This window comes from Panthera pardus, unplaced genomic scaffold (genome assembly GCF_024362965.1).
Source record: "Panthera pardus isolate Hobbes unplaced genomic scaffold, ASM2436296v1 HiC_scaffold_1, whole genome shotgun sequence".
Taxonomy (NCBI): domain Eukaryota; kingdom Metazoa; phylum Chordata; class Mammalia; order Carnivora; family Felidae; genus Panthera; species Panthera pardus.
Window position 1 is genome coordinate 62,883,034 of NW_026526654.1, and position 24,201 is coordinate 62,907,234.

General features: G+C 36.4%; 1 protein-coding gene across 6 annotated transcripts in view; it reads left to right on the forward strand.

The window, feature by feature from the left end:
- Nucleotides 1-24,201, forward strand: part of DGKH (diacylglycerol kinase eta) — a 182,665-nt gene that overhangs the window by 135,120 nt on the left and 23,344 nt on the right. For all 6 annotated transcript variants that reach the window (XM_053899179.1, XM_053899180.1, XM_053899182.1 and 3 more), the window contains 11 exons: nt 928-1,201; nt 1,985-2,107; nt 5,829-5,960; nt 12,270-12,387; nt 13,502-13,612; nt 13,752-13,848; nt 16,068-16,175; nt 18,279-18,392; nt 18,638-18,772; nt 19,649-19,812; nt 23,176-23,281. In XM_053899179.1, the coding sequence (XP_053755154.1) occupies nt 928-1,201; nt 1,985-2,107; nt 5,829-5,960; nt 12,270-12,387; nt 13,502-13,612; nt 13,752-13,848; nt 16,068-16,175; nt 18,279-18,392; nt 18,638-18,772; nt 19,649-19,812; nt 23,176-23,281 (1,482 nt within the window). The remainder of the gene's footprint in view (nt 1-927; nt 1,202-1,984; nt 2,108-5,828; nt 5,961-12,269; nt 12,388-13,501; nt 13,613-13,751; nt 13,849-16,067; nt 16,176-18,278; nt 18,393-18,637; nt 18,773-19,648; nt 19,813-23,175; nt 23,282-24,201) is intronic.

Consider the following 24,201-nt stretch of genomic DNA (forward strand, 5'->3'; position numbering starts at 1 on the left):
CTCCTCCAGATTCATGCTGTCGATGGTGGTTTAACTGAGTGAAAGGAAAAGAATATAGAAGTAAACATACATTTGACATTTTCAGCCTCTTTTCTTCTTGTTTTTCTACTCTGTGGAGAGCTTCAGAAAGGCCTCTGTAGCCACACTTTTTTCTGTTAACTATTTCCACTGTAACCTTGTGTTAGCATGACATCAAAGGCCAATAAATGGAGGCGGAACGAACTGGAACTTGTGTGGAATAAAAGGTAAATTAGGCAGTCACATCAACAGCTTCCGTCCTAAATATTTCTTTACCCATAGTCATTCAAGAGAAGCAGACAGAAACAAGGTCCGAGAGCTGGTTTTTCTTTCTCCATCTTCTTTTACTTCTTTATCATTGTGCATTTTCCTTTTTTGCTCTTTTTTTGAGCCATTAATCCCTTAGGTGCCCTTCACTCCTTTTAAAACCAAAGCTTTGAAGGAGAGCTTACCAAGGCTCAGCCAGACCTGCAATTTGTGATGCTCAAAACAGTACCATACATTGATTACTTTAAAAAAGTTTATGCAATATTCTGTATAATGCATACATTTTCTGTGTAACGTGTAAATTTTCTGTGTAATGTGTCACTTTAATGTGTTTGTTCTTTTAAGGAAAAACAACTATATAAAGATAATAGAGACTTTCTTTTAAGGGAAAATAGTTATATAAAGATGGTAGAATTGGAATATTCTGGACGTGCATGTAAAAATTCACATAATTGTACTTCTTTTAAAAATGATAGATTACTTAGTCCATAAACTATCTAAAGTATAATTTATAATAGATGGCCTGTTAATGGTAAATATTAATATAGGCATCTTTCCTCTAAAATCAGAAGCCATTCACTTAAATTATCATTTTCCATTCCCACCAAATGGAGATTCATTAGTGTATTTTTGTTTTCTTAGTGTTCAGTCCTAAATGAAAAGCTTGAACAACTGCTTCAAGCTTTGCACACAGATTCCCAGGCTGCCCCCGTTCTCCCAGGCATCAGCTCTCTCATTGTAGAAGAAGATACCGTGGAATCTTCCAGTGAAGAATCTTTGTGTGAAAACAAAGAACAACTCACCGATGACCCTGCAAAACCTTCCTCCCAGAAAGCTGTGAGACCAAACGAAATAATGTTGCGGGCAAACAGTTTAAAGAAAGCAGTGAGGCAAGTCATTGAAGAAGCCGGCAAAGGTACACATGAACGAAATTAGCTTTTGAAGAAGTTAGCAGCATTCTTATATTGCAAGCACAATGGAATTTTCACACTGGTCAGGCTATACACACATAGAAAATTTTCAGGCAAGACAGAAGATAGGGCCATTAGAATGAAATTTATCCCCTCTCTTGTTTTAGTAGTAAGGATGAGCATATTTATTGTTAAATGTGTTAAAGATGTTAAATAAAGTAACATCTCAGAGATAAAGTACACTGGAAATATTGAAAATTAAGTAATAATCATAAAATTTTAAATATCTTCTATGTCATTAGAATCTGTTGAGTTCTCAAAGAAAATCAAACCTGTAAACTACTTTGAAAATACTTTCTTAAATTTGTTTCCTGAATGTTTATATTGTTTTTTAAAGAGTTTGTAAAAGCTCCACCTATATTTTAATTTTTTGTATTAATATAATGTATATACCTCTCTTAGAATTTGAATAGTGGACTAAAGTTAACTTTAATTAAAAATTAATATTGAAATCCCTTTTATAGGTTATAACTTGTAGTTGGACTTGTATTTCATTCTCAAATTTTTTATTTTTTTCTTCTGGTAAAAATATAACTTTTACAATTTTAAATATTTAGTTGTATAATCTCTAGTACTTAGAGACATCACCCCAAACTTATCAACTAGCGTTAATTTGTGAATATGTAATTTCTTTTGGTTTATGTTTCATTTTCCTTTTTAAGCATACATTAATATTTATGGATTTTACTTTTACTTGTCCAAACATATTTCTCTCCTACTACTTAAAGTTCTGGATGACCAGAGTGTTCACCCTTGTGAACCAGTTAGCCAGTCATTCGAAAATGATAGCACAGAAACAGATGAATCTAAAGAAGAATCTAAAGATGATGGTGCAAAAGAGCCTTCAACTGGTAAGAAAACTAATTATTTTGGAATTCAATAAAATGTAATTCTGCTTTTACTTTTCCAAAGGCTTATCGGTTTGTAATAAACTTTGTATTTTAATTTTAACAAGGCTTTTCAAAAGTTAAAGCTTAGATATTCGTGAATAGTAAAATAATAAAGGTAACATTTAGAGTATTGTCAAGTAGTCACATCCCTTTTTTATCAGATAATCTGGAGATCATCATAATAAACTAAGGATTCTGGGACCAACCATAGCTAAGTATCTTCATTTTCCTGAAGAAAAAAGGAAGAAACACCTAAATCAACAGATTTTAACCTGTTTTTAGCCTACAGATGCACTTGAGAATTCTGTGAAAGCAGTAGGTCCCACAGGCACGAAATTTGGCATTTCAGTAGTTTAGCGGTCCCTTGAATTCCACTGATCAGCTTGGATGGTTTGCTAATTTCCTATTGCTAAATTAATCTCTAAAATCACTGGACATCTAGTTACAACCCTATCTCTACTAAAATTATTTTTTCCAGGAAATTAATATGTAGTTGCCTTTTGAAGTTCAAAGATGAATTTATATTTTTAATATTTCAGATTGTATAAAGGAATAGCTGTTAATTTAGTAGAATAAAACAAAGTAGAAATTAAAGTATTAACGAAGCTGAGAAGTAATATGAAAGTAATCGCATAATACTAATGAAAAGTCAACACTATTAAATCAGAACTGCGTTCATTAAGCTTTTGCTTTATTTTCATTACACATACACTTGGGCAGATTGCTTCATTTCTCTGTGGTTTCCTCGTTTGTGAAATGCGGATAATGACATGCCTACCTGTTGTGAAGGTTGAGGAAGTTAAGATATGTGGAGTGCCTAGAATAGAGTCAGGTACATAGTGCTCTGAAAGAGTGTTTGCAGTCATTATCACTATTACCAGTGCTATTCCTGCCACTGCCGTTGCTACTAATTACATTAACTTCCAAAGAATTCTCCTTAATTATATGTGAAACTCTTTGCAACTTTGAAATTAGACCTCACATGTCTGGCATGCAACCAGTGCATACATATTCTACACCTTAGCCCTTGTAGACTTTACGTGTACCTATTTCAGCACACGACCCAACTCTATAACCTTAGACTGTAGGGACCTTAACGGTCCCTGTCGCAGCATATAATCCAATACAGGCATACTTTATAACCCTCTTGACAGATGGCCACTCACTTTCTTTTGTTTTTTTCTTAATATTGTATTTTTTTTTAAGTAATCTCTACACCCAGCGTGGGGCTTGAACTCATGACCTCAAGATCAAGAGTCCCAAGCTCTCCCATCTGAACCAGCCAGATGCCCCACCACTCACTTTCAATACATCCCATTCTTAACATCAGCTCTCAAGTGTTAGAAAGCTTTTCTCTATATTCACCTTTATGTTTTCTTCTTAAATATCTACCCATGATCACACTAACTAATGGAGTTTTATGTGTGATAATGTTAATAGTAACAACTGCTGGCATTTGTGTGGTGCTTTATGGATAGCTTAAAAACAATTTCCTATACATTACCTCACAGTATTGAAGATAACTCTACCATGTGGCAGACCTTTGAAAACAGCTTTCATGGCATCATATCCTCTTCTACCCCTTATATCTTCTTTTCCATATTATCTCCTAATTCTTTTACCAATTTTCAACTTGATTTCAAACTTTTTTGTTTTTCTGGTTGCACTCAATTGGTCAATATGATGCCCCATTTTGAATGCAGCCCTCCAGATAATGGCACACTGCTAGCCATACACTACACATTCTGGGCAATTTTGATTTTCGAAGGCTTCCCTAAGAGTTCTTGTTATGGAGTGTTCTATAGTAATGCCATATAAGCCTGTTTTCCTCCTGTTTTGTGTAAGTGATTTTTTTAAAATCTAATTATAGTAGTTTATGCTCATCCCTGTGAACTTTTATCTTTTCAATTTGGATCTGCCATTACATCCTGTCAAAATCTTTGGAAGCTTCATTGTATCGTCTCAAATTTACTTCATCTAGAATTTAATAAGCTGACTTGTATGTTTTCATCCCTTAACGAAGTTGACTTAAGCAGGACTGCAAATGGCATTCTTACAATATGCTGCATGGCAATTTTCCCTAAGATAAGGAAGGCTCTCTTGGGACGATTGGTTTTTCAGCACTCACTGTAAAACAGTAGCTGGTTTTCCAATAAGCTACCACCCCATCTTACTATAGTCTCATGAACTGAGCACTTGCATTGTAGTCTGCAAAGAAAACTGAAACATATGGGTATGCAACTATAGATATTGATATTGAAATAGACATAAATTTATACAAGTCTTTAATGTTGCAATATTTGATTTTATTTTCTAGCTAGGAATCCAACTTAGTGGGAGTCAGTAGCAATTGAAGCATTTCAATTGAAGCAATTGAAAAATTTCTGTATTAAATAATCATTATTTTTTTAAGAACATTCATTATATTATTAAATTATGCAATAATTCATATGCCTGAAATGTATAATACAGTATGTTACTATGATCAATGAGATGTTATGTTTAAGAAAAACCATGAAACAGTAACTTAGTTACCTGCAATATTACATCAATCTTAGTCACTAAGATGCTGTCTGCTTTTGATCAGAGATGAATATCAAAAGATTGTTTTTATTAGAAATTAGCCCCAGGTCTCACATCTGTCCAAAAAAAAGAAAACAGTGAGCTGTTCTGCTAGTTTTCTTTAGTACAACTGGACTGCTTTTGAAGAGACAGAAGAGAGTGTAAGATTAATATGGTTAGTTTGTAATTAGTCTAAGGGAGAGTAAAGATAATTAAATTTTCAAGTATTTTTAAATTGAGTTTGAGGATTACTGGTTTTTTTAAAACACCTGCCAATAGCTCCTAATTGAGTTAAAGATCCTATTTGCTCTCCATTAAAAATTACCCCAGTTTAGACAGAATTAAATCTCCTTTTTTGTTGTTTTCTTTGAGAAAAATTCTGGTTTGGTATAACTTTTTAAATGTATTGAGCATTTACAAGAATATGATAGAACCGTTCTGGGTGAATCATTGTTATAAATTTATAATTAATTGAGAAGTGCAGGAAACATATGTTGGTTTCGTTTGAAAAAAAATACCATCTTCCTTTCATGTATAGAAGACGATGTTAACTCATGTTTCACACATTAGCTGTAGGAACTACGTTAATTAATTCTGATCATTCACTCAACATTTATGACAAAAAGAATGCATTGGTAGTATACATTATAACACATATGTTCCATTTGCAAAAATCATCAGGCTTCAAAATTTCTTTTTATCTTTGTTTATATACATATAATTTATTGTCAAGTTAGCTAACATACAGTGTGTATACAGTGTGCTCCTGGTCTTGGGGGTAGATTCCCACGATTCATCACCTACATAAAACACCATATGGGTTGGTCACATTCATATTATGAGTATTACTGGGCTTTAATTATGGTAGGCGTCTATGTTCTACTGATCTCCATCTGTTTGAAATGAGTGATCAAGACCCATGGCAGAATCCCTCCGTTCAGTAAATCTCAAGAAAGTGAAAACAATGGGAAAAGAATAGGTAAATGCAATGTAGTATTTTCAGTTCTGCTAATTGATTTCATCATGCATTAAACTATCTTATGTCCTGAATTTATAAGGACTTGCTTACTTTAATAGCTTTATCATTATCTTTTTTATAATTGGGACTTTGTGCCAACAGTTAAAACTGCACCTGCACCTCGGTCTCCAGATGGCCGGGCAAGTCGTTCCCAAACTGACTCTGGCCCTGGTCCAGCTGTGGCAACCAGCAAAGAAAACCTGCCTGTGCTCAACACCAGAATAATCTGCCCAGGTAGGATAGATTCTGAAACATGGTATTTTTTTAAGTATTTCTGTGAAAATGTATTAAGTATTCACTTCCATGAATTGAAATGTGGTCTGAAAGATAAATGTCCCTTTGAGAGAATGTTCTTGGCACTCTTATCAACCAGACTCTAGATCCTTAGACTTGTGTGTGTGTGTGTGTGTGTGTGTGTGTGTGTGTGTGTTAAGAATTACCTTGGAAGTATTAAAATATATGTTTTGGGGCCCTGTCCTGAGAAATTTTATCTAGAATAGAGCTCAAGAATCTGCATTTATTAAGCACCTTGGGTAAATCTAATCCTATGTTCTACTACCTCTTAAGTATCTCCACAGCTTTCCTTTTAGTTGTAAGCCACAGGTCTCTCTGTAGTCATTTTTAGACTACTAATATTGCTTCGTTTTGGAACATCTGAGGCATCTATGCCAGCTCTGATGAGATGAATTTACCTCGGGATTCAGTCAGTGCTAGTGAAAACCAAAGAACTTGTACAGCAGGGAAGGAGGAAAATAGAGATGTCTCAGATGTCTCCTTAAGTTCCAGTTGTTTGACCTAGTGAGAACTGTCAAGATTTATTCCAGGGTAGATTGGATCCCAAATTACACCCTTAAAGTCAGTCTCTCCTACATGCTCTTTTAAAAGGTGAATTGCAATTCAAAAATAATAATAGTTGGAGACTTTAGTATCCCACTCTCAGTAGTGAATAGAACAACTAGAGAGAGATCAACAAGGAAATAGAAGAACCGAAAAACACATAAAACAAGTAGACCTAACAAATGTCTGCAATGCACTCCACATAACAGCCACAGAATGCACATTGTCTAGTGCATACAGAACATTCTCCAGGATAGACCATATATGAAGCCATAAAACAACTTTCAATAAATTTAGAAAGATTGAAATATTATACAAAGGATGATCTTTGGCCACAATGGAATGAAATTAGACATCCATAACAGATGGAAATTTTGGGAATGTGGCAATATGTGGGTTAAAGAAAAAAAAATCATAAGAAAAATTTTGAAATCCTTTGATATGAATGAAAACAAAAATACACCATACCAAAACTTACTTGATGTAGTTAAAGAAGTGTTTGGAGGGAAATTTATAGCTGTAAAGGCCTATATTAAAGAGGTAGAAAGATCTCAAAACCTAACTCTCCACCTTAATAAACTGGAAAAAGAAAAGCAAACATACTGAAAGCAATCACTAGGAAGGAAGTAAGAAATATTGGAGTGTAAATAAATGACAAAGAGAATACAAAACAATACAGAAAATCAATGAAACCAGAAGTTGGTTCTGTGAACAGTTTAACAAAATTGACAAGTCTTTATCTAGAGTGACCAAGGAAATAAAAGAAGATTCAAATTACTGAAATCAGGAATAAAAGAGGAAAGATATCACTAACAACCTTACAGAAATAGAAAGGATTATAAATAAGGGAAAGCTATCAACGTTACATGGCAATAAATTAGATAACTTCAATGAAATGGACAAACTCCTAGAAGCATGCAAACTACTAAAACTGCGTCGTAGACTCTGGGTCTGGAGTTCTTTCTTGTCTAGCAAGAAAGTGGGATGCAGAATTAAAAATGCGAAAGAGAAGCTGATGTCCAGGAGAAGACAAGAGCCCCGAGTAAGGGTCCTTGTTCTGTTTTTATTAGGATCAGAAGGCTTACAAACGTGGTGGTGATGGGTGTGCACAAAGAGACAGTGAAATCGTGAACATTAACTCATGGGCGTGAGGGAAAGGGGGTTTTGAAGATATGCGGGGGGTTAGGGATTTGGTTTAATACAAAACAAAATCCTGGTGCTGGGCAGAAGGTTGTTTATAGCAGACATGAGGCACCACCTCTGTTTACCTAAACTGGTCTAGGGGACAAGAAAGACAGAGCATGCTACCTCAGGGTCAACAAGGCACCTTTCTTTTGCTAATTATCTCCCCTCTGGGCACCTTTGCCCTGCTTCAGTCTCCAGCCTTATTTACCTGTTTACCTAATTTGGTCCTTCCTTCCTGCGAAAGCAGCTTTCTGCTATTGTAAGTACTAAATTGGGGGTTGTTTCCACCCTGAATACCTAATCTTGTTTACCTCATATACATTTGTCCTATACTGGGGCCTTTGTCCCACCTTATCTATACTGAGGCCTGTGCCCAGGCCTTACCTATACTGGGGCTTTTGCCCCGCCCTATCTATACTGGGGCCTTTGCTCCACCTTATCTAATCTTACTTACCTAATCTTGTTTACCCAAACTTGGGTGTGAACATCCCATGACTTTCTAATTCTTTATGCCTCGTTAACCCATTGGCAGAGGCTCAGAAAATTCCTAAGCTTATTCCCACAAAACCAATTCAAGAATAGAAAATCTAACTAGACCTATAACAAAACTTCTTACAAAGAAAAGGCCAGGTCCAAATCACTTCACTAATGAACTCTGCCAAGTGTTTAAAGAATTAATATCAGCAGTTCACAAACTCTTGCAAAAACTAAACGAGGAAGGAACATTTTCCACCTCATTCTTTGAGGCCAGTGTTACCCTGGTACCAAACCAAAGATGTTCAAGTCACTAACCATCAGGGAAATGCAGATTAAGAACCATAATGAGCTGTCACCTCACACTACTCAGGATGGCTATTATCAAAAAACAAACAAACAAAAAAAAATCAAAAGACAACAAGTGTTGGGGAGGATGTGAGGTGCCTGGATGGCTCAGTTAAGTGTCCAGCTCTTGATCTCAGCTCAGGTAATGATCTCACAGCTTGTGGGATCAAGCCCCGTATTGGGCTCTGTGCTGACAGCTCAGAGCCTGGAGCCTGCTCCGGATTCTGTGTCTCCCTTTCTCTCTGCTCCTCCCCTGCTTGCTCTCTCTCTCTCTCTCTCTCAAAAATAAACATTAAGAATTTTTTTTAAAAAAACTAAAATTAAGACTACCATATGATCCAGCAATCCCACTCTGGGAATTTATCAAAAGAATTGAAATCAGAATTTTGAGGAGATATTAGCACTCCCATGTTTATTGTAGCACTATTCACTACATCCAAGACGTGAAAGCAACCTAAATGTCCACTGAGTGATGAATGGATAAAGAACACATGGTATATACATACAATGGAATATTGTTCAGTTTAAAAAAAAAAAAATCTGTAATCTGTCATAATGTGAATGGACCTGGAGGAAATTATGCTAAGTGAAATAATTCAGTCACAACATTACAAGTACTGCATTATTCACTTCCATGAAGTATCTAAAACAGTCAAAACCATAAAATCAAAGAGTGGAATGGTGGTTGCCAACAACTAGAAGTAAGAGGAAATGGGGAGTTGCCAGTCAAGCTGCATAAAATTTCAGTTAAGCAAGGTGAGTAAGTTCTCAAGATCTGGTGTCCAAAATTGTACCTAGAGTTAACAATACTGCCTTGTACACTTAAAAATTTGTTAAGAGGGTAGGTCTCATAGTCAGTGTTCTTACCACAATAATATAAAGTAAAAAGTTAAGGACGCCTGTGTGGCTCGGTCGGTTAAGCGTCCAGCTGTTGATTTCAGCTCAGGTCACGATCTCACAGTTGTGAGATTGAGCCCTGCATCAGGCTCCATGCTGAGCTTAAGATTCTCTTTCCCTCTGCCCCTCCCCGTTTACACATGTGCTCACTCTCTCAAAAAAAATAAATAAAAATTAGAAAAAAAGTTAAAAACAAAACAAAAAAAGAGCTATCCCTGAGTCCTGGGCTCACCTGACTGAGTCATTCTCCTTTTCTAATGGTTGGTTGGTAAGCCCTCATCTTTGGTCTACCTCTTTAATGATCTTCAAATAAATTCATTTTACCTTTTGCTCAGCTTTTCAGTTTTCCCTCAAAGTAAGGAGGGGTAGTTGGTCTGATGAACTGACAATATGCCATCATCAAAATGATACATTGATTTTTAGTTTTTGCAGATTCTGGGTTGTTGTGGCTTTCCATGAAACTTTCTCCTCTCATAAATCAAAAAGGATAAATGAAAAGGAAGAAAGAAAGAAGACAATCCATAGGATAAAGGAAAATATTTGTAAATAGTATATGTGATAAGGGACTAGTATTCAAAATATATAAAGAGCTCTTAAAATTCAACAGTAAAGACAAATACTTCAATTTAAAAATGGGCAAAGGATCTCTTGCAAAAAGATATTCAAGTGGCCAATAAACACATGGAAAGATGCTCATCTTCATTAGTCATCAGGGTAATGCAAATCAAAACCACATTGAGATACCACTTCACTTTACTGGGATGGCTATGATCAAAAAAGACAGATAATAACAAATATTGGCAAGGATGTGGAAAAATTGGAACTTTTATACTTTGTTGGTTAGCATATGAAATGGTGCAGCCATTTTGCAAAAACAGTTGAGCAGTTCCTCAAAGAATTAAACAGAGTTAACATATAACCCAAAAACCCACTACTAGGTATACACCCATGAGAAGTGAAAATACACGTCTACACAAAAACTTGTACGTTACTGTTTATAGCAACATTACTCATAATAGCCAAATAGAAGAAACAACCCAAATAATCATCAATTGATGAATGGAAAAACAAAATGTACAATATCCATACAGTGGACTATTAGTCATCCATTAAAAAGAACAAAGAACGGGGGTGCTGGCTGGCTCAGTCAGGGGAGTATGCAACTCTTCATCTCAGGGTTGTGAGTTTGAGCCCCGTGCTGGGTGTAGAGATTACTTAAAAATAAAATCTTTAAAAAAAAGAACGAAGCACTGATACATGCTGCAACATGAATACCTCTGAAAACATTATGCCTAGTGAAAGAAGCTTGACATAAAAAGCCACATACTATATGATTACATTTATATAAAATGCCCAGAGTAGTCAAGTCCCGAGAGAACATAGGTGAGTGGTTTCCAGGGTCTGAGGATGTGGGGAGTGGGGGGGCAAGGAAAATGACTACTAACAGGTATGGGGTGTTTTTTGTAGAGTAATAAAAAATGTTCTAAATTTGATGGTAGTGATCATTGCACAACTTTGTGTATATACTACAAACAGCCAAATTATGCACTTACTTAAAAGGTGAATTTCGTGGTATGTGAATTATATCTCAGTGAAATATTAAAGTAGATAAATCCATAACATGTTTGATTCTGGAAAAAGACCTCCACGTCTAGAGGTTATATTTCTATTCAAACCTGAAACCATGAGATGACCTTTCTGGCTAAAGCTGTAAATATGCCTGACCTTAAAACATTTTAGAAAATATTATCCTTTTCTGTGGCTGGAGCCTGATTCTTCACCTGTCTAAAGTGTGCTTCTTTTCTTACCAAAATAGTGGCTTTGTCCATTTATTTACTTATGTGGACATAAAAGAAACTGGCATAACTAAGTCTGCCGTGGCATATTCAAAACTATGAAAATAAATGACAGAATAAAATTCATTTTGATTATTTAATAACCAGCTAAACTTTGTAGCTGAAATAATGAATAATTATCTTCTAAGAAGAACACACTGTTGAGGAAAGGAATATTGGCTTAAAAAAAGGACTTTTTTCCTAATTTCCTAGTGGTTCTCAATTCCAGGACATACTTTTCTTCACTATTCTTTCCTTTTTGTTTGTTTATTCCCTTAGGCCCTTGTTATTTTTCTTCTTTGCAGAGTTTAATGCTTCTAGCCTCAGTTTTGGGTTGGGTAGGTCATAAAATTGATTAGCTTTGAATATCGTAACTACTTAGTAGAAAGCTAACTACTTGTTGAAATAAATTTGAGGTTTTACATATTTAGAGGTAAGATAAATGCTTCACTTTTTTACGTTCAATACTGCTCTTAAATACCTGTGCTTAATATTTTCATACTTACCGTTGATACCAACACTGGGATTTCACTTAGTATATCTGTTAATACTTTTAATTGAATATTTTTATCTATGCTTTGAGCGTATGGAAGTAGTAACACCGTGACATTCTTGCTAATTCAGCCTTTATTGCAAATTCCTTACAGATTTACTGCCTTATTTGCTATAACATAGGAGGTAATATTTACTTGTTGAAGTATAGAATCACTAGAATGGTAAATGAGAAACTGTCACAAAGAGACTCTTATCTGAGTCTTCATCAGCTGCATTTTTTATGACAACATATGGATCCTGGTTGTAATCACCAATGTTATAGTTTTTGGTTTTGAATAATGAGAAGATTAGACACCGAAAATCATGCTTTGGGGGCAAGGTATCTGAGATTAAGCCTGAAAACAATGCACTGGCTCTTTCTTTATCCTTTTTCTTAACATGTGATCCTGTATGTATTTATTTTTCTGTCCAGGTTTAAGAGCAGGATTAGCTGCCTCAATTGCTGGGAGTTCTATTATCAACAAAATGTTACTGGCAAATATTGATCCTTTTGGTGCAACGCCATTTATTGACCCAGATCCAGATTCCGTGTAAGGAAATACTTTTGTAAATATCTCGTTTTGACTTTTCTTGTTTCTACTTTATACGAACGGTAAAATTGTCAATGCGTTACAAGAAATATGCTTTCCCATATTAAAAGGGTCATCAGGGGTGCCTGGGTGGCTCAGTCAGTTAAGTGTCCGACTTCGGCTCAGGTTATGATCTCGTGGTTCACAAGTTCGAGCCCCGTGTCAGGCTCTGTGCTGACAGCTCGGAGCCTGGAGCCTGTTTCAGATCCTGTGTCTCCCTCTCTCTCTCTCTGAGCCTCTCCCCATTCATGCTCTTTCTCTCTCTCTGTCTCAAAAAATAAATAAACGTTAAAAAAAAAAAAGGGGGTCATCAGAAAATTACAAAAGTTGATAATGATGAGTACATTGATGCATTTGAAACACAGTTGTTTTCAGGATCTGTTCTCGAGGTAGCTCCTGTCTAGCCCATTTCCCTATGGCAAAATGAGGCATACCTGTATTCACTTTTCTCTGGAATATTGTATTATTTATTTCAGGAAGCATCTGGCCCACATTGATCTCTTCCCTTCTTAAAAGTACAGGTGTTTTTTTGTTTGTTTTTTGTTTTGGGGTTTTTTTTGGCAGTTCAGTATGAACTTTTACTTCTGCATATAATTTTTCTCTTGTTACATCTCATTTCTCTAATGACACTCCTCAAAGATGTCACCATATTTTTTTAATTGAAATTCATGTTAGTTAACATATAGTTTGTCCATTGATAAGAGTACAGCCGATGAGACTTTCTAATGATCAAGAAAGGAGGATTGGCACCTGACTGCAAGACCCTCCCACTTATGTATGTAGTAAAGGGTTCACGTAGGAAGTAAAAGAACCAAGGTTTTATTACAAGTTTTAGAAAAGCGTTACTATGATTCTGTCTCTGCTTGGCCCCCTATCCCTTTTACCACATGTACCAAAAATTACACATATGTACTGGGGTTGTACACATGGCATATGAACAGGAAATAATTCCTGCTAAGTTTTACCCTCTTCTGTAAGGAATGGAAACAAATGGTTTTAAGTGCTGCTTTGTGTGCAAGTTGTAATTGTTATGAATCTGAAATTGACTCTTATGTACTTTTCCATATTATCACAGAGATGGATATTCAGAAAAATGTGTCATGAACAATTACTTTGGGATTGGATTAGACGCAAAAATTTCATTAGAATTTAATAATAAGAGAGAAGAACACCCTGAAAAATGCAGGTAATTTTGGGTAATAGTTATAATGTTATTACAGGAAGGCAATTTCACTTTAATTTCATTTATTACCTCTTTTGCTTGCTCTGCCTTTAAAGATGAATAAATAACAGCTATTGAAATGTCTGCCAATATTTATTTTCAGGAGCCGAACTAAAAATTTGATGTGGTATGGAGTCCTCGGAACCCGGGAGTTATTACAAAGGTCGTATAAGAATTTAGAACAGAGAGTTCAACTTGAGGTAAGTTCATCTTGAAGTAAAGATATTTCATGTTATCTTACTTAGAAAAATAATTTCATTTGGGCAACTCAATTGGCTTCAATTCCTCTTTGAGTGTTTAAACACTCAGTGGAAGTGATTACCAACTTTATACTAAAGGAGGGCTAGACCCTGGATATGACCAATACACTTATCATTATCATTGGCTCCTGAAATTTGGATGCTACTGTGGAGTCTTGGTGCCCCGTGAGAAGGTGCAGCCATGAGAGTGCATTTATAGGAGAGCGTTTGTAACAGATTCTCACAGATTTTCTCATTTAAGTTTATAAATCTTGACCCAATTCTATGATGGCCTGATGTTTCAGAAATCCCTGAAAAAAACATTTGTAGTAAATAGACTCTTTTAATTCAAATGTATATTCGTTCCAATTATTTCTAACAATAGTTAGTAAACTAAAAAGAGATCTTGAGCATTTAAATTTTTCAGTAGTTTTTACTAATTTACATGGGAAACTAAGGACAGCAAAAGTTATTTAATCTCCTCCAATAAGAGGAGAAAGATGGTTGGAGACATGGTTCTGAAAAGTCTACTAACTTCTGTGACTTTTATTTTCTTTCACCCTTGGTCCAGGATTCATAGTTTATGCCAATATGCATGTCTTTCTTTCTTGTGTCTTTTTATAGCCAGATATTTTAAATTAAGGTATAGCCTACGTACAGAGAAGTATGTAGATTAAACAGAGTGTTATTATTTTAGGTGTTATCTTAATACTGGAATGAGCACTGGCTCATTCATTATCAACTAAATGTTTTAGTAAAGATAAACCCGTTATGCCTTCCACCCTAGAACATAACCACATGATCAGCTAGTTTGATTTATCACCGCTTATAAAATTAAGATGGATGTGGGGTGCCTGGGTGGCTCAGTCGGTTAAGGGTCTGACTTCAACTCAGGTCATGATCTCGTGATTCCTGAGTTCAAGCCTGCCTGGCGTCGGGCTCTGTGCTGACAGCTCAGAGCCTGGAGCCTGCTTTGGATTCTGTGTCTCCCTCTCTCTGCCCCTCCCCTGCTCATGCTCTGTCTCCCTCTCTCAAAAATAAATACACATTAAAAAATATATTTAAAAATTAAGATGGGTGTTACTGGCATTTTTTCCATTTCCTTTAAGTTAGTGATATGATTTGAACAGCTGTTCTAAAGCACACAGAGCTACCTGTTCAATTTATTGGATTCAGAAAAAGTTCATTATTCTACTAAATACGCAATGTGTGTTCATTTTAAGAAATACACATTGAGCACCTGCTGTGTACCATGATTGGCCCTTTGGATAGAGTATAGACCTTTGAATGTGTTTTTATGAAAAAGAAAAGAAGGTGTAAAAAATACCTATAGGAGTACCATCAAGCATAAAATGTTCTCAGTTATTTAAAATGGTTGAATATGGATTGGAATTGGATTTTCATTTGTTCTAAGGAGTGGAGATGATTTTGATTGGGTATTAAAAGGCAATATTATAAAGTTACGTTAATTATCTTTTATTGCAGGAATTATTTAATGACAATATAGCCCCTATTTTAAGAATGACATCTGCAAGCTCTTCTTTTTTAAGGTGAAGGATTGAGAATTGACTTACATGTCATGTATAATTACTCACCAGCCATATGATATTTGTTTCCTGTTTCAGTGGTAATTTAGTTTTCATTTTTGTTATTAATTAGAAGACACAGTAAGTATAAGATACTTCCGGACGTGCACAGTTTTTCTCTCCCTGGCTTTGGTTTTGGCTACTGGAGAAACTCACCCGGAGTTTTGGCCAGCCACTGTTAGTGACAGAGTGCCAGCACAGTGGCAGGAGTTCTGAGAGGGGCTAGATGGGGTGGCTAGGACCCAGACGCCCTCACTCAGCTTGCTTTCAAAAGGATGCTTACAATAAGCACAAAGATGACCATAATACAAGTGAAAATGTAAGTGACTTGAAAAAAAAGAAAAGTACAGCCTGATCTGGGCAGAAAAGTTAATATTTTTAAGGTTCATTTTCTGTAACAACTATAGTAATTTACACCTTAAATTTTTTTTAGTTAAAAAAATAAGATAAAGGTAATGTGTAGGAATATGTTTCTAGGAGAGCAAACATTACCAACACACTTCCCGCCATCACCCTTTGTCTTTGGCATTCTAGTGGCTCCCCAACTAGTGGTTTTGCTCTTTTTCTCTAACTTCTAAGCTTTTTACCTTACAGTGTGATGGGCAGTATATCCCTCTCCCCAGTCTGCAAGGAATAGCAGTGTTGAACATTCCCAGCTATGCCGGAGGCACCAACTTTTGGGGTGGAACTAAAGAAGATGATGTAAGTATTTCCTTGCGCCTTCTAGATCTAGAGGCTGCCCGTATTCCTTGGTTCATGGCCCCTTCCAACGTCTCCAAAGCCAACAAAGGCAGGTTGAGTCTCACAGTGCATCATTCTGATCTCCCCTCCTGCCCTTCTCTTCCACTTTGAATGACTTTTGTGATTACATTGGACCCACTGCATCATCCAGGGTAATCTCCCCTTCTCAAGGTTCCCCCTGTAATCACATCTGTAAAGTCTCTTTGGCCATGTAAAGTAACATTCACTACTTCTGCAGATTTGAACATGGACATTTTTGGGGTAGAAAGGGAGACGTTATTCTGCCTGCCAAAATACCTTTCTGTATTTTTAACTCTACATCTATGTGGCTATTATTTTTATTTTTAGAAATGTTAACAGGGCTCATTTGGCCGTTAACATTTAGGTCTATGTTTGTCGTCCTTTTAGGCTTTCCTGTCAAAAGAGAAAAAAACACAACTTAACAATGTAATGCATATAATAATGTAAATAATGTAACAACTATAAAATTTACATTAGCTGTGAACTTTTTGTCAGCCTGTAACTACTCTTCCACTCTTAAATATCTTAAAGGGAAGAAATCAAGGAGATAAAGGTAAATAAAGCTAATGACTCCTCCTAGGTAATCAGACAGTGTTCTGAGAGCTTCACATTCATTACTGACAATCACGATTTTTATCTAAATTTTACCAGTGAAGAAACTGACACAAAGTTCACACAGGAAGTAGCACAGACAGGATTTAAAACCACGCAGTCTCAATCTACTCCTGAAATAATTGTTGCACTATATGTTAACTAACTTGGATGTAAATTAAAAAAATAAAATTAAAATTAATAAATTAATTAAAAAAATAAAACCACGCAGTCTGCTAACAAAAATGATAAGAAATCAGGGTACCTGGGTGGCTCAGTCAGTTAGGCCTCTGACTTCAACTCAGGTCATGATCTCACGGTTTGTGAGCTCGAGCCCCATGTCAGGCTCTGTGCTGACAGCTCAGAGCCTGGAGCCTGCTTGGGATTTTGTGTCTCCCTCTCTCTCTATCCCCTGCTCATGCTCTGTCTCTCAAAAATAAATAAACATTGAAAAAAAATTTTTTTAATGACAAGAAATCATCAATGTTTGCAAATTCATGCCCTGATATTTTCAGTTTTAATTTAGATACTGCTTTATGCTGAATAATTTTTTTTTCCGAGGCATAATTGTTTATCATATAGTCAAAGAGAGAATAAAGGGGACAAAGTAAGACAGCCAGAATTTAAATTGTTTGATTAAATTGATTTTGTGGGAATGCATTTAACATCAAAACAAAGTAAGCCTGCATCATTTTTATCCTCTGAGGTGTCTGTTACCATCTTCTCAAATGCCCTAAAAAGTTGTCATATTAATATATAAAGCACATTATACATATTGCTTGTAAACATTGAAGGATTTCCCTTAGAACATGCCAGGTAAACTGGGTATTTTAGGTTTCCTGAAATTACATGCATCATTTTATCAAGACATCTGAGTTATGTGTGAACAGATATTTGATGCATTTTATGCCAAGATGGATTATTTAAAATTTTTTAATGTTTATTTTATTTTTGAGAGAGAGAGAGAAACCGAGCATGAGCAGGGGAGGGGCAGAGCAAGAGGGAGACCCAGAATCCGAAGCAGGCTCCAAGCTCTGAGCTGTCAGCACAGAGCCCTACACGGAGCTCGAAGTCACAAATGGGGAGATCATGACCTGAGCCAAAGTCAGATGCTCAACCAACTGAGCCACCCAGGTCCCCCCAAGATGGATTATTTAGAATAGAATAGTTCGCTGGTTTAAAGAGTGCTTTATGAAGGGCATGAACATTTTATCCATGTGAGTTTTAAATCTTTTGTATTAAGTTTGTTTACATTAAATCATCTACAGTGGGTTTTTTTTTTGGGGGGGGGGTGGTCCTTGGACTATCATTTCCTATTAAAATTGACTTACTTTCCTGCTTACTATTTCTGTAGGTTTTACTATGTATATTGCAGACTTTACATTGCTGATGTGCCACTTCATCGAAACCTTAACCTCATCAGGGGAAATGTAATATAGGTTTTCTTTTCAGATATTTGCTGCACCATCATTTGATGACAAGATCCTGGAAGTCGTTGCAATATTTGATAGCATGCAAATGGCAGTTTCCAGGGTCATTAAACTGCAGCATCATCGAATAGCCCAGGTTGGTTTTCTCTGATCAGACCTGACCTCACTACTCAGGCCACTGGGGAAGCTATTCCAAATGACTCTTACGCTGTCTGTTCATCTATAAAATATGAACTTTCTTGTCGTGTCAGTTGTTACTGTGCCGTGGTAAGTGGAAAAATAGACATTCCATTCCACGGAATGGACAAAAAGTCAAGCTTGAATGCCGATTGTCGGTTTCTCAGGATGATTTGTTCTCTAAAATGACTTGTTTTATTTCAGTGCCGTACGGTAAAAATCACTATATTTGGTGATGAGGGAGTCCCAGTGCAGGTAGATGGCGAAGCATGGGTTCAGCCTCCAGGGATTATCAAAATTGTGCACAAAAACAGAGCTCAGATGCTAACAAGGGACAGGGTATGTAAAAAAAATATTCTTCTAGATTTTTATCAAGAGTTTTAAAAAATATTCAATTGTTATGAAAAATAGAAACCACGGAAAAATATTTAAATTGTCTCTTAAATCTGACAAGGCATTGTAGTTTTAAATATCAACATTTAATTTTTTAAAAAAGTTAACAGACTATATTTTTATTGTTTCTTTTAGGTTTACAGAGAAATTGATCAGAAAATACTGAGAATTCTAAATCTGTTCCCATATACCTCCTTACCTCACGGACATATTGTCCCTTATTATTAACATGTTGTATTAATGTGGTACATTTATTACAGTTGATGAGCCAATATTGATAATTATTAACTAAAGTTCATAGTTTACTCTTCATGCTGTACGTTTTATAGTTTTTGATAAATCTGTAATCACTTGTATCTACCATTATAGTATCCTACAGGATAGTTTCACTATCCTAAAAATTCCCTGTCATCCACCACTCCCTCCCTTACCTCAACCCTTGGCAACCATCTACCTTTTTACTGCCTCCACAGTTTTGCCTTTTCCAGAATACATGTTTTAATTAAGGTTACACCCATAACAGATAAGACTGCCAACACCCATCTTATCCGTTATGCATGTAAAGATTGAAGCATAAATTGAAGCTGTCTTTTTAAAAACTTTCAGTGATACACTCATTGTCATTGATCACATTACATATTTGTTCTGATAACACTGGAAAACTTTAAGATACCTTTTTTGTATCTTATGATTTCTTTAATGAGGCTTTAGATTAGGAAAACAGCAATAGTTTCAAAGTCATTCCTGTAACATCTAAATACACACTTATTTGGGTCTCAGAGCTTCAAACTAACAATTCCTTGCAATACTGATTATAAATAGGCTTTTGAAAGCACTCTAAAATCTTGGGAAGATAAACAGAAGTGTGATTCCGGTAAACCAGTTCTTCGAACCCATTTGTACATCCAGCATGCCGTTGACTTGGCAACAGAGGAGGTATCCCAGATGCAGCTATGCTCCCAGGCGGCAGAGGAGCTCATCACTAGGTATGGTGGGCCTGCCGGCTGTGGGCGGGGAGAACTCTAGCCTTGGCAAATGTGCTTTTTTACTTTTGATACATAATTTCAGTTGTTCAGGGGTATCTAAGAGAGATGCATTTACTCCCCTTCCTCATTCGCTGCCTCATTCATGCCTCCTTAAGGACTGCGCTCCTTCATTAGACCCCCGCCAGCACGTACAGGTGCACACCCTGTGTTCTCTGTCGAACAGACCTTGGACTTCCTGAACCCCAGTGGGGAGCTTGCCTAATGTTACCTAACACACAATGCTCTTTCTGTTATTGTTTATTTCCCCAGTTTTACACAATCTTTACACTATACTACTTACTGATATGTTACCTTGTAATTATTAAATGGTTATGGAATGTAGAAAGAAATACAGACATTAATCCTGCTTGCAAGGAGGTTTGGAGGTGTGGGGGTGGGAAGAGTCTGAGAATCGGTTTCCAAAAGACATATCCGGAGATTGGGAGACAGCACAGAAATTAATTTTAGTAGACAAAAAGGGAAAAGATTAAACAAACAAGCAAAAACCCAAGTTCCATGAATGTAGAACAGATATAAATCACTATGAGCAGGAGTAAACTTCAATGGAGGAAGGGGGGTGGTGGGCAACCATGGACAAGTTTCTTACCACCTCTTCACCTAAATCTTCTCTACCAAATGGGGATAATAAGAGCTAACTTTGCACGTCTTTGTGAAGGTTTAATGAGACCCACCATGTCTTGTCGCATCATGTCTGGCCGATTTAGTGTTCGGGTAGTGGTAGCTATTATATTCTTCCCACACTTCATCTGGTCACTGATAAAAATCTTGAAAAAGAAAAGAAGGAAAGCAAAGCTCTTTAAATACTTGTTAGAAACCTAGAATGTACTAGAAGTTGGAGATATAAGAGAAAAGATATGCCTTCCTCCCTATAGCTGGAGACCAACATTCAGAATTAGAATAAAGTATAACTGAAAGATACTAAGTAGCTTAGAAGCAAGGTAAAGGAAAATGAATAGGCAGCTATATGCACAGAACTGCATTATTGTACCTCCCAGCTTCTTATTCACAGAGAGATTAGTTTTAGGGTACTACAAACAACTTCTGTGGACTCCACGTTACAATGGGGTTGTTTTTCTTTCTTTTCCAGGTTGGTGAGGGATAAGTGACAAATAAAATCACTTATATACACAAGATATACATGTCATAATTTGATATATGTATACATTGTAAAATAACTACCATAATCAAGCTAATTAACATATGATGGAAAACAATATGGTGGTTTTTCAAAAAATCAAAAATAGAGCTACAGCATTTTCTTGAAACCAAAATATACTTCCTATATTATCTCCCTTGAAACCAAATATACTTCCTATATTAACTTCCTGTCAACTAACCAAATAACCTTATCAAAAAAAGGGAAGTGAAGGTTGGCCAGACTTGCTTTTGGTCAACCTAGTTTGGTTCCCCATATACTCCCTAGTCTGTTTGTTTAATTTTGTAAAAGATGAAAATCAGGCTCACTCATCTATTTTCAAAACTTATTCATTTAATATTCAGCAAATAATTTTGAGTCTTTGCTACATGCCAACCTCCATATTAAGCCCTAGGGATGACAAAATGGCTGTGTTTGGTCCCTCTTCTTAATTTGCTGGCAGGGTAGTAGGGAAAAGTGTGGCCAAAGGACTTACAAGACTCACAGTGGGGCGCTGTGGATGAACAAAGGAGGCCACAAAAGTAAGGGAGGGCTGCCTAGAAGAAGTGATCTCCCAGCCAAGTCTTGGGTGGAGAGTAAGAGAAGGAGCATTCTAAACACGGGAACAAGCCTGGGCAGAGGCCCAGAGGAGTGTGAGTGCATAGTATTTTTAGGAAATCTCAGGAAACCAGGGTGGCATGGTATACGTGAGAGAGTGGGATATGTGGATGGAGAGGTGAAGAAGAGCCAAGTCTTCATCAGAATGTTTCTGGAAGCAATGTGGAGCATTGTCTGCAAGACAGCAAAGCAGGGGCAGGGTGAACACTCTTGGAATGGTCCTGATAGGAAACAGCTGATTGAGGTAATAGAGATGGAAAGAAGAGAGACTTAAGATAGATTAGGATCTAAAATTGCTAAATGGCCTGAATTATGAGACAGGGCGACTCTAAGGTTTCTACCAAATGGCTGGATGGATTATGGAGCCTTTCAAGGAACCATAGGATTCAGGAGGAAAAGGAGATTTGAGAGGGAAAATGACAGGGTCTATGTTGGACTTACAGAATTTAAACTACATTGGAAATTTCTAGATTTAGTAGGCAGTCGAAGTATTCATCTGAAATCGATTTACCTCTTTTCCTTTGTTTGAAAGTTAGAATAACTTTTACCCACCTCTGTCCTTCTGATAAATGTCCCATTCTTCATCATTTCTCAAGATTATTGGTAGCAATACTGAGATGACATTTGCAAATTCCTTTGTGCCTTGGATATCAATTGTATCATCTTTAAGATTTAAACTCTTTTCCTTTCCTTTTGGTTCAACCATACAGGACTAGTCTCTTCTCTTGTGTGTAGCTCGTTCTCCTTGAAGATGCCAGAAACAAAGGATTTGAATAGTTTGGCTGTCTTGCTTATCTGCAAACTTTCCATCATTTTCTAGCAATTGGTGGAACTTTTCCTGCTTTCTCTTCTTTGGCCTGAGTGCCCTCCAGGATCCTGTCTGTTCAGGACATTCTTGAAGGTTGAGATTCTAGAGGACTGTGGCACAACAGGCTTTGGAACTGATGGACATAGATTCAAATCCTAGCTCTATTACTTAATTAGCTTTGTATGCGTACTGAATCTCTCCAAGCCTCAAGGTCTCCGTCTATAAAGTAGAGAAAATTCATCACAGCTACCTTTTAAGTTGTGAATATTAAATTAGATAATGTCTGTAAAGAACTTTAGCAGTAGATGACAAATACAGCAATGTTCTTCCCTTAATCCATTCTATTTCTTTCTAGTCGAAGCTTCAATGAATAAAAGATTAAGTTTCTGCTCCCGACATTTGGGACCTGTCTCACTTTACAATGATACTTCAAAATGAAGTGTTCTTACATTTTGTTCTTCCAAATAGCACTTCAGTATGCTTATCTGTGATGCTCAGCCTAATTCTTCCTATTAAGATTTTTGGTTTAGTATTCTTTGTTGCAATGGGGTTTGAAGTTTTTAAATTTACCCTTTGTTATGCATAATTGAGCACTCATTAAAAAAATTTCCATAATGACTTTTTATTATTATTATTATTATTATTATTATTATTACTTGCCTTAGTGTACCACTTCTGCACTTGAGAAAAATCAGCAGTGCTCAAAGTTTTTTTGGTTCGTCTGCTTTACTTTTGCTTACAGGATCTGTGACGCAGCCACCATCCATTGTCTTTTGGAACAAGAACTGGCCCACGCTGTGAATGCGTGTTCCCACGCACTGAATAAAGCCAACCCGCGGTTCCCAGAGGTGAGGAGCTCATGGTAAATTCTTATTCTACGGATTGTTTGGTATTACACATGTATTTCGATGCTATAAAATGTGCCACGCCCTTTGAAAAACATTATACACCTATAATAGTGTCTGCCAGAAGCTTATGGTAAATTTGTGCCCATATTTTTCCTGATTTTTCTTTTCCTGCCATTTTTCCATTCCTGCTCTTAAATTCTCTTCTTCCCACCCACCCCCCCCCCCCCCCCCCCCCGCCCCACACACACACACACACTTCACTCTCAGTCATCTGTCACCTTGCCATCTTCCTTCCACTCTTTCTGTTCGGGCTGCTACCATTCCTCCTTGTCTTCTCTTTTACCTTCTCCCCTACACCTTGATGTGGGCACAGGTAGATACTATGTATTTTATTAGCGATGTTTATTCATTGTTGAAGTTGTACACAGAAGCTATTCTCACTTCATTTTGTTCTACTAAACTGGTAATGTTTAATGTAGAGACTACAATTTTTTAACTTCTGTAAACTTTTTAATGTACACATTAATAGTGAATAAAAGGGATACAATATAACTCTCTTGAAATGTGATACACAGTACAAGACTGTAGGGTACAGAAAACGGATATAGCATCATTATATTCCTTTTAATTATTGGATGGAAGTCACCTAAATTAATAGATAAGTGCTAAAAAAGCAATCTGGTTGGAACTTCTGAGAGTCAAAGTCAGTGGATAGAACTGACTATGATCTGATAATGCCCCTTTAAGACATCGTTTCCTTTGACTTAACTTTTTTGTGGGAATATGTGTATGTTGTTGGCAACAGGCACACGTTTGTATGTAGGAGATATGGTCCTGAGTGTATCAGTACAGTCAGAGCATTTGTTTGGTTCTGTTCTAAAGGTCAGAAGAAGTAATCATACTAACAAACATGAGTGTGA